General features: G+C 45.6%; 2 protein-coding genes across 2 annotated transcripts; one reads left to right on the forward strand and one right to left on the reverse strand.

Moving 5' to 3' along the window:
- The first annotated feature begins 682 nt into the window (after positions 1 to 682).
- On the forward strand, positions 683 to 3615 carry LOC119315131 (vacuolar protein sorting-associated protein 60.1-like). Its single transcript, XM_037589807.1, has 7 exons — positions 683 to 751; positions 835 to 986; positions 1926 to 2019; positions 2105 to 2176; positions 2267 to 2378; positions 2649 to 2797; positions 3281 to 3615. The coding sequence occupies exons 1-7, from the start codon at positions 683 to 685 to the stop codon at positions 3329 to 3331; spliced, it is 699 nt and encodes a 232-aa protein (XP_037445704.1). The 3' UTR covers positions 3332 to 3615.
- Positions 3616 to 4204: 589 nt separating this feature from the next.
- On the reverse strand, positions 4205 to 7827 carry LOC119349950 (MDIS1-interacting receptor like kinase 2-like). Its single transcript, XM_037618032.1, has 4 exons — positions 7009 to 7827; positions 6489 to 6810; positions 4947 to 5978; positions 4205 to 4854 (listed from the first exon to the last, which is right to left on the reverse strand). The coding sequence occupies exons 1-4, from the start codon at positions 7825 to 7827 to the stop codon at positions 4481 to 4483; spliced, it is 2547 nt and encodes an 848-aa protein (XP_037473929.1). The 3' UTR covers positions 4205 to 4480.
- Positions 7828 to 10575: the final 2748 nt, after the last annotated feature.

The raw sequence follows: 10575 nt of genomic DNA on the forward strand, positions 1-10575 counted from the left end.
CACGTCGCCCACCTGGTGTCCTGCTCCGCCACAATCGAAGAATGCCTGCTTCGCTCTTCCAGCACCAACCGGTACGCGCTTTTGTAACGGCGAAGACCTCGTTTTTCTCCGGTCCCCAAGCAATTACGTCGGGTCGAGTCTTATGGAAGCTTTGATCTTGATGATCTCCTCTACATCAAATTGGCAGGAATATTTGCCAGAGAAGCTGGGTGTTCCACACCATGAGGTCTGCGCAGAGTTATTTTCAAGCGGCCATGAAAGTGCGGAAAGGAGCTTACATACATATTAGACTTTGAAAATCTAGATTTTTTTTTCCAAACACTTTTGTCAACTCTTAGACAAAATCTTTGCAAGTTGCAACCTCCATGTGGCAAAAGAAGGCTTGGACGTGAAGGCAGAGGAAACCGTGTGGACCTGTCACCTGTGGAGTAGGAGTAGGAGTAGGACCTACGTACCAGGGAGGGAACTTTAACCGAAACACCACGGAGATTTCCGGGAACCACACAAGAGGACTAGACCCCTCCTCCTCTGCTCTCCCGATTCCATCCCCAATCCTGCGAGAGACGGCGGCAATTCGACCCTGAGACAATCAATCCCAGCGGCCCAATCGAAGCAGCACCATCGTCAACCTCGAGAGGCGATTCGACCGATCTCGCGCGCGGAGGCGGAGGCGGAGGGAGCGATGAAGAAGATCTTCGGCGCCAAGAAGAGCCAGGACCCGCCGCCGTCCATCCAGGACGCCACCGACCGGGTACGCAGCCCATCTTCGCTTCGGTTCTGTGGTAGCCAGGGTTGGATTCGACCCTCGATCCTCATGGAATGAATCCATGGCAGATATACAAGCGGGGGGACACGGTGGACGACAAGATCAAGAAGCTGGACGCGGAGCTGGCGCGCTACAAGGAGCAGATCAAGAAGACCAGGCCGGGCCCCGCGCAGGAGGCCGTCAAGGCGCGCGCCATGAGGATCCTCAAGCAGCGCAAGATGTATGCACCGGTATCTCAACCTGCTTGCTACAAACCCCAACTCTGTTTTCTTCTAGTCGACCACAGTAGATGATGACAATGAATATTAGTAGCTACTATACTGAACTAATGGGGGCATGCAATTCCCTGGATGGACGGCCAATAGAGACCCCCCCTCCTGGCCGTGGCGCGCCCGAGATGGCAGCCTGCATTGAGAGGAAACAATTTTAGGATGTTTTCTTACCTAACAGGACACACCTAAAACATATACCAAATTATAGTTGTATAAAACAGTTTTAGTATGTTTCACATTCTCTTGTCCTACTAGTCCATAGCTTCCTCTGCCCCACATTGAGGGGCTCCATAAACAATCATCATCTGCTGCTAAATAACACTGATTTTAAAGGGAATCTCCAATATGCTCTGTTATAAGAGCTGCGCTGGTAGTTGTGGGGATATCTGCATTCTTTTTTATGTTTGTTCTCCTGGGTCAGGGAGGGACAACTAAAAAGGAATATTGCATTAACAATGAGGCTGCACTACCAAATGCTTGTCTAAAATGTCAACTAAAATACATGGTTAGCCAGACCTACTACTCTCTTGTGGTCGTCCATGGGCAGTACCAATGTTGTTGACAAGTCACCTTCTGAAAGGCTAGCTGAGAAGGCATAGCTGAATCTATTTGACGTCTTTCGTACACCCCTTTAGATTTTCTTCCCTTCTTTACAAATCACAACACGTCATCTTTGTGTAGTTTCAGAATTTCCTCCTAGGTAGGTTATGTCCTTATAGAAATTGCAGATTTGGAAAGCTAGCAAGTTCTTAACATGGATAAGACGGAAGTGGAATGTTATTTGTTCTCCATGATTATCCTGTACCATTTAATCATTCCATTTGTGGCAGGAGCCTATATTAGCCTAGTGCTCTAATATTTGTATTCCATATGCGCTTTCCCTACAGGTATGAAGGACAGCGCGACATGCTGTACAACCAAACTTATAATCTTGACCAAGTTGCTTTCGCATCGGAGGGAATTAAAGATGCTCAACAAACTGTATGCTGCCTTCTTACTATCAGGTTTAATGATAGATTCTAATTCTGGCTCTCAAACTTATGTTGAATTGTTTTTCATTCAACAGATGACTGCAATGAAAGCTGCCAATAAAGAGCTGAAAGGGATGATGAAGACTGTCAGGATTGAAGATATAGATGTATGCAGCATAACTGTTCATATTTTCAAGATCTTTAGCTTATTTTCTTTGAATTACATTTGAATCCGTACCTGCTTTCAAAATCTGCAGAGCATGCAAGACGAAATGATGGATCTTATGGATGTGAGCAATGAAATACAAGAAACTCTTGGTAGAAGCTACAATGTCCCGGATGACATCGATGAGGAGGAACTTATGGGGGGTATGGCTCTTATTCTGTAGTTGGCTATTCTCAGATAATTCAAAAGCTTACTTGGCCAACTAGTTTTCCTTGCAGTGGTTACCAGCTGGGAACCACTCTTCAGTAAAAGTTTTGTAGTTGAATTTGATTCAGTACACTCTCCATTTTATATTGGTCTTAGGTTTCATCTGAAACATTTTTTGGGCCCTTTTGTTGCGTCATGCATGTGTTAATTTACAGACAAGACGGTTCTTTGTTTGCTGTTCTCATTTTGTATGTTGGAAAATGCAGAGCTTGATGCTTTGGAAGCCGATATGGACTTTGAGTCGAATTCAGTCCCATCGTACCTCCAACCAGACAAGGAGACCGATCTTGATTCTGAGCTTAACCTACCTGCTGCACCAAGTGGTCATGCAGCAGTCCCGGCGAACCGGCAGCAGGTATGTCAATTGCAAGACTGACTAGTTCAGTTTCTGTTTCACATTGATTATGGTGCTGATATCCCTAGGAAGAAATCGGTGGTTCATGTCATTTCCCATGCAATCACAGTGTTTCGTTTTATCTTGTGACATGATCTAATTTGACAGGCTAGATGCTTGAGATCATTATGAATGTATTGCTGAACTCATAACTCTTGTATTTTGGGCTCAACTTTATGATGCATGCATATGTTGTTGGTATGAACAATTTGAGCTTATAATAGCTTGATCTTAATAGTAAAAGAAACACACAGAAGGAGAACATGCAAACCATTTTCATGCCAAACATGTGGTATGTGATGGATTTCATCATGAACTTCGAAGTCTCCATTGAACATCTCAGACGCCAGATACTTTAATTTTCTTGATTCCCCTTGATTGCAATGTCAACCCTTGTCAACCAGTAGACTAATTTACTCTGCTACCGTTGCTCTGTTGATGCAGGAGGATGAACTGGGACTGCCTACCGTGCCGCACGCATCAATTCGTACCTGAATGAAAGTAACAAAAAAGCTATGGTGTAGGTTTTGATCTCGTTGTAAATGGTCGGCACTTTGTTTATGCATGGACAAATTCATTGTATCTTGCATCATATACCACTGCAATTCGTTGAACGATGGAATGTCTCTTTCCCTTTGTGCTGGAACAATAGTGTGTGATAAAGGGAGTGTTCTCTATACGGTTGTACATCCTGTTGTTAGTATGTCTCTGCTGAGTTGAATTGGTATCTGCTTCTCTGATAATGAAATTATGGGACGTTGCTAGCTCTTTTTTACCTAGTACTGTTGTACTTTTCTTGGTTTTATGCACCTATATCCGCGTGTTCACATTCATTTGTTCCATTTATGCATCGAACACTTGATCACTGTGATCGTTCCTGCTTGGTATACTTTGATACTCAGAGAACAATAAAGTGGGATGACATGATAACGTGTCAGTTTTGGATTCCATTTTTTCACCTTCAGGTTCATGCGAGCAATCAGTAATAATAAGGAAAAGGACTACATACTTCTGCCCCACAACCCTCTGTAAGTCGTTTTGCTTAGTATATTGTGGTACTTCTCTTTTTCATGCACCTATCTCCATTGTGCTTACATTCATTTCATCCCGTTTATGCGATCTGATATTCTTTGATATCGATTCCCATATGGAATAAATAAAGCATGACTACATGGTACTGCACCAGTTTTGGATTTCATTTTTTTCTTCAACCTTTAGGTTATGAGAGCAATAATAGATAAAAAGAGACAAATATTAGGACGCATTTTAAGTACCCGGCAGACAACAGCCGAAAGAAAGTGTCACATGTGGATACTACGGTCTTTAACAAATATAAGCAACCCGCAATCCAAATTATATTTATGCATATAAATAAAAATCAGCAAGCGAACAAACAGAGAAATATCAAGAACACAGGACAAGACACACATTTTTACGTGGGAAACCCTTGAGGGAAAAACCACACGCACACAATGGTGAGCTTTGTTGTATCAGGAGAGTCTACAAATACATAGACTTACAATGAGTCGCCAACTCATCCTGTGTGGCATGGCATACAAGAGGTATATAGGTGGTGTATGAGTGACTTGAGTAAAAAATCGGAAACCTGAATCGGCCTCAGCTTTGACAGACCCTGGTTTCTCACTAGGATTCAGAACTTATATCAGCATGCATCCCTTGCTGTAATATAAGCGCGCTGAAAGGCACAGAACAAGAACTAGAAGATGGTCGCTGGATGAGTGTTTGGTATGCCTCCTGCATGGTTGGCCTTGCTTGGGGAGAAGATTCCAAACAAGATAAGGCCAACTTGATGAGCAGAGCTAAGTTATTCTCTTCTGTTGTTATTGGTGTTGTCGGCCGTTGGTCCAGAATATCTTTCACCATCATTGATTGTCCGCCGTTAGAAAGACTACCATCTAATAAATTCCTTGGATGCTTGCCCATCACTAGCTCTAACACAACCACCCCAAAGCTATAGACATCACATTTCTCTGTCGCAACAGATGTGTACGACAGTTCTGCACAAAAGCGTTGAAAACATTCGAATTAGGAACAAATGGATAGAGACGAATGCTTCTGATGTCAAAAACATGGTTATACTAGTACGTACCAGGAGCTATGTAGCCAAACGTTCCTGCTAGTGCACTCCAGTTTGACGAATCGGGCTTAAGAACCCTTGCCGTGCCGAAATCCGAGACAAAAGCCTTGAAGGATGTATCAAGTAAGATGTTGTTGCTTGTGATATCTCGATGGATTATAGGTGGACTGCATTCGTGGTGCAAATAAGATATTGCTTGAGCCACATCAGTTGCAAGAGCAATTCTCTTCTTCCAATCTAATTCCTTTGCTAGCTCCTGATTTTCTAATATTCCGTGGAGGCTTCCCTGCTGAATGTAGTCGTAGACTAGAAATTTATACACTGGATGGGAGCAGAATCCATACATTTTGACAATGCTTCGTTGTCGGATTTGCGTTAAGATTTCCATTTCACTACGAAATCTTCTTTCATCATCCAACTCTTCTTCGGTCTGATGAAGCTTCTTCACAGCAATCAGCTGCCCATCTTGGAGTTGGGCCTTGTAGACTTTCCCGTATCCTCCTGTTCCAGTGATGTACTTATCATCAAAGTCTTCTGTTGCTCTTAAAATATCGTCAAATGCCAATCTTCCATCAAAATTCCAAACAGAGAATAAGTCCCTTGCTTCAGCAATGACACCTTCTTGTGGTTTTCTCTTGTTATGCCGAAGCATTATTATGACAGCAATCGCAAAAACAATGTTGAAACCCACCACAAGAACAATTGGCAAAAGCAAACCAAGTGTCTTCCATTTGTGGTGACCATCTATTGGGCTTGAATAACAAGGTGGCAGGCCAAAGAGATTACCACACAGACCTTTATTGGGAAGAAACCAACTTGCTGAAGCATTTTGGAGTAGTCGTGTTGTTGGGATTGGTCCTTCCAAGACATTGTAGGACACATCAAGTGTTGAAAGGCTCACCATGCTTGCAAAGGAGGATGGAATGCTGCCAGCGAACTTATTATGTGATAAATTAAGAGATTCTAGCATCCCCAACTTCCCAAGTTGCTGCGGCAACGCACCACTAAGGTTATTGTTGCTCACATCTAACATGATCTGCAGGCCTACTAAATTTCCAATCGCACTAGGTAAACTCCCCCTAAAGTGGTTGTTGTTGATCTTCAAGTACTGTAGTTTCGTGCATGCCCCTAGTTCCTCAGGTATTAATCCACTCAGTTTATTTCCAGAAATATCAAGGTATCCTAGATTGCCCAACTTTTCTATCTGTGTAGGTATAGATCCAGATAGTTGGTTCGATGACATGTTCAGGCTATATAGATTGGTTAAAGTGCAGATTTCTGGTGGAACCTCACCACTGAGATGATTCGATTCGAGTCTTAGTACTACTAGGTTGGACAATTTAGAAAGGATTGGAGGTATGGAACCCGAGATCATATTGTTTCCTAGAGATAGTACTGTTAGCTGGGTACATTCACCTAGATTTGGTGAGATCTCCCCAGAGAGTCTATTCGATGCCAAGCTCATTTTTATTAGTTGTGGATACACACCAAAATGCTGAGATATATCTCCTGTTAGTTGGTTCGACCCAAGCTCAATTCGAACCAAACTAGAACATTTGTTCAAACTCTTTGGAATGGGCCCATTGAACATATTGGAAAAGACAGTGAGGTATCGAAGTCTGCCACCTGAACATATATTTGCCGGTAAAGGCCCTGAAAGTGAATTGTTAGACAACCCAAGTTCAACAAGGTTTATGAGATTTCCAAATTCTAGAGGAAGAGAACCTGATAATTTGTTATCATAGATTTGCACTTCTTGTATGCTCTGCAGCTTCCCAAAAGTTTTTGGTATTGATCCGGAAATTTGGTTTTGATACAAGCCTAAATATTTGAGGTTCACTAGATTGCCAATTTCCTGCGGGATGGAACCGGTTATCTGATTTTCAAAGAGGGCGAGTTGGTTTAGCATAGTGAGGTTGCCTAGTTCTGGTGGTATTGAACCTGTGATTCGATTTTTATAGAGACGAAGTATATTGAGCATACTCAGGTTCCCTATTTCTGGGGGTATTGGACCTGTGATTTGATTTTCAGAGAGAGAAAGTACATTCATCTTAGTGAGATTGGTTATGGAGACTGGAATTAGACCTGAAAAATCATTTGAATTAAGCCCAAGATATAGCAAATGGACTAGTCTACCTAGTTCTTGGGGTATAGGCCCTGAAAGTTGATTACCATGCAGGGACAAACCACGGAGCTGTGTCAGATTTCCAAGGGTTTTTGGTATCATGCAGCTTAAGGCGTTGTTGCTTAGATGTAGAATCTGTAGGTTGACAAGCCTTCCAATCTCCTCAGGAATGGGACCTGATACCATGTTTTGGTGAATGGCAAGATGAGTTAACATTGTTAAGTTACCCAGAGACGTAGGGATATGTCCCGTGAGTCTATTGGATGTAAGTTGAAGCACCCTGAGACTTTGCAGGCCAGCAATCTCATAAGGAATTTTCCCTGTGAGCTGGTTGTTGCCAAGATTAAGCACCGAAAGTGCTGACAAGGTGTTGATACTAGCAGGTAGTGCACCATGAAGACTGTTGTTCATAAGGTCAATATATGCGAGGAATGGAAGAGCCGAGAAATTGAGCTCACCAAGATGGCCATGGATGCCAGCATCTGGCAGGGAGATGTTTGTCACCACCCAGGGCGTGCGGCGGCCATGGCGGACAGCCGTGCACATGATGCCCGTCCAGTTGCAGGGGCTAGTGTTTTCTTGCCAAGAGTTCATCTGAAGCGGTGGCCTCGCAAGTGTAGCTTTCCAGTGGAGGAGAGCCATGCGTTGAGACCTCATTGAGATCCCTCCATGGCGCGCTGCATATGCTTCTTGCAATGGAAGAAGGCATGCCACAAGCAGCAGGCTGAAGTAGAACAAATGCTCCATTTTGCTGCCTAGTTTTTGCATGTTTGGTTTGGCTGGGGGATGTGATTCAGTGAACTCTGCAAACTCTATTCATATTTAACTAGTGTTATGAGGTCCTGAGTGAACACACACCCCTCTTTGGCAACCTCTTGTTTTTCTCATGCCTGCTGTAAATGTCTTGGGAATTATGAAGGTACCTGTGTCGTACGCCTACTTGTATCTTTCCCAATTCCCCTCCTTCTACAACTTATTTACTGTATGGACTTGAGTTAACATCACAGTAGAGTTCTGTGATTGGTTTCACAGTATTTCTTGTTTATTTGATCATGCAACGTGAAACTGCTTCTGTTATGGCAACTCGGTAAAGAAATTGCACAAATTTTGTCTTAAGCTATTCTTTAATTTTTTTTCTCCCTTCTCACTTCGAAATAGAACAAAACATTTAGCTCAAGGATAGTAGAAATTCCATGGACGGTAGAAATAAAGGTCTCATCATTGAATTGTGGTCAATACAAATCCTGAACCGCATGTCGTGCTGGAAGTCATGTGTTTGATGGAAAAACGTGGCGGTCGCTGCAGCTTTTGTGGAATTCGAAGCCTGTACAACCCAAGCAGCATCTTCACCACACAATCTAAAGCAAAAAATCTAGATGTCAGGTGGGTGTCAATTAATCCTGCAGAGAAACATACACAGGCACCTAACCTAGGGGCGTGTTTGGTTGCTGTGCGCTACAGTACCCGCATTGCATACACTTCTCCACCTAACCTGGCTATGCAAATGCACAATCTGCATGTTGTTTGGTTGCATGCATGCCCTCTTCCCTGCATGGGCAGAAAACCACACTGCCTGGTGTTTGGTTGCCTGCATGTTAGTGGACAAACCCAAGGCATGGTGTTTGGTTGTATGCAACGCCTGGTGTGTGGTAACCTCTTTGGCTAGTTGGTGACGTTACCAGCACACTTCGGCACAACCATGTAGCACACATCATAAGCACAACAGAGTATAAACAGAACATCAACTAGCATAATTCAGATATAAGCAGTACCACACTTCGTAACAGTTCAACGCATAAACCATAAACATGTTCAAAACAGACTCGATAGTACGTTGGAAAGAGGTGGCCCGGCCCTACTCCTTGGCGGCGAAGGCTTCGTCGTGCTTCCCGCACTTGTTCACGACCTCAATGCCATCATCGTCGAACATGATGACCTTGAGGGTGTCGGGAGTGAGGAGCTTGAACGTCGCCATGTAGCCGATCTTGATCTGATGAACGGCTGCGTAGGTGGCCCAACCCTGATCCAGGGTCACCCTGCCGTTCATCAGCTTGACCGTCACCTTCCAGGAGCAGCCGGTGTTGTTCCTGAGCTTGAACTCCGTCGGCACCCTGATGAAGTGCTTGGTGAAATCCAGGGGCATGGGGATGCACTCAATCTTCGATGCAAGGATGACCTTGCAGAACTGAGTTGGGCCATCCTCCCGATGGTAGTGGTCGTAGTTGCGGTGCTTGTTGCTGGGGGGCTCCTCCATGCCCTCGTCATCGCCACCCTCAGGCGTCCTCGGGTCTTCCTCGGCGGTGGGCGGCAGCACAACCTCGTCGGGCATTGGGTGAAGGGGCTGCTTGCCCTTGTTGTCAAGGGCCGGGAGCACCTCCGTGCCCATCTCATTGCTCTCCTCGATCTGCACACAATTCATGGAGTCAAGCACAACACAGAATTCATGGCTAATTGAAGAGCATGTAGTTAAAACAACATGATTGTCACTCTTCTCCTCCTCTCCACCCCCCCTATATTTACTCACCCTGCCCACCACTACTTACCCACCCCCTCTCTTCTCTCACTGTCAACCTTCCTCCTCCCCATCGCCATGAGCTTTAGCTCCAGCTCCAACGCCAACCCCTTCCCTTGGGGTATTGGCTGGAGGGCCTTCTTCCTCGGGTGGTCGGCTGGTGACTGCACCAAGTTCGAGAACACCATGGAGGTGTGCTCGAACTTCGGCTCCATGCCGGACATGCAGAACGAATCTAATGCAGTGCTCATGAAGGCCACTAAAGAAGAGCTGAAGACGCTGATTCCTGACCCAGCGAAGGGCGCGATGGCAGTTGACATCATTCGCTGGGCCATGAACCAGGCCGTCTCCGACGACGCTAAACAGAGGAAGAAGTGGTGCAAGTACAAGACCTACTGGGATCCTAATGACCGCTGCGCCGCAGTGTACTGGGAGGCGGCTATCGCGCCGCCGGCAGTCATCGGTGGGGAGCCTAAGGAGGAGGAAGAAGAAGCGGTGCACATGTCGTAGCTGGCAGATCGACCTCGACTCCGCCGAGGACGACGACGACGACCCGCCGGCCCGCACGGCGATGAAGAAGAAGAAGAAGGCCAGCGGATCGACCAGCCGCTCCGCACGCCGGTGACGGCCTCCGCGGCCAGCTGGTGTCCGTTGTGTACCCCCCTATCCCCCAATCCCCCTTCTGCATTCCAATCTTGCATGTATGAACTCGTATGAACTGCTATGAACTAGTATGAACTACCCCTATGCTTATCTACCTTTATTCCCCATTCCCCTCCGCCGTGGATCGAATCTATCACCGTGGATCGAATCTAGCATGCATGTCGAAGAGAGAGAAGTGCTTACCGCCATTGATGGAGTCCGGTGGTCTTCTTCCTCTGCTCCGATCCACCGCCGCCGGTGGTGGAGTCCGGTGGTCTTCTTCCTCTGCTCCGATCCGCCGCCGCCGGTGAGAGTTGGGAGAGGGAGCGGTGAGGGGCGGTGAGGCTAATAACTGCCGGCGC

Source organism: Triticum dicoccoides, chromosome 1B, assembly GCF_002162155.2.
Source record: "Triticum dicoccoides isolate Atlit2015 ecotype Zavitan chromosome 1B, WEW_v2.0, whole genome shotgun sequence".
In the NCBI taxonomy this organism is placed as follows: domain Eukaryota; kingdom Viridiplantae; phylum Streptophyta; class Magnoliopsida; order Poales; family Poaceae; genus Triticum; species Triticum dicoccoides.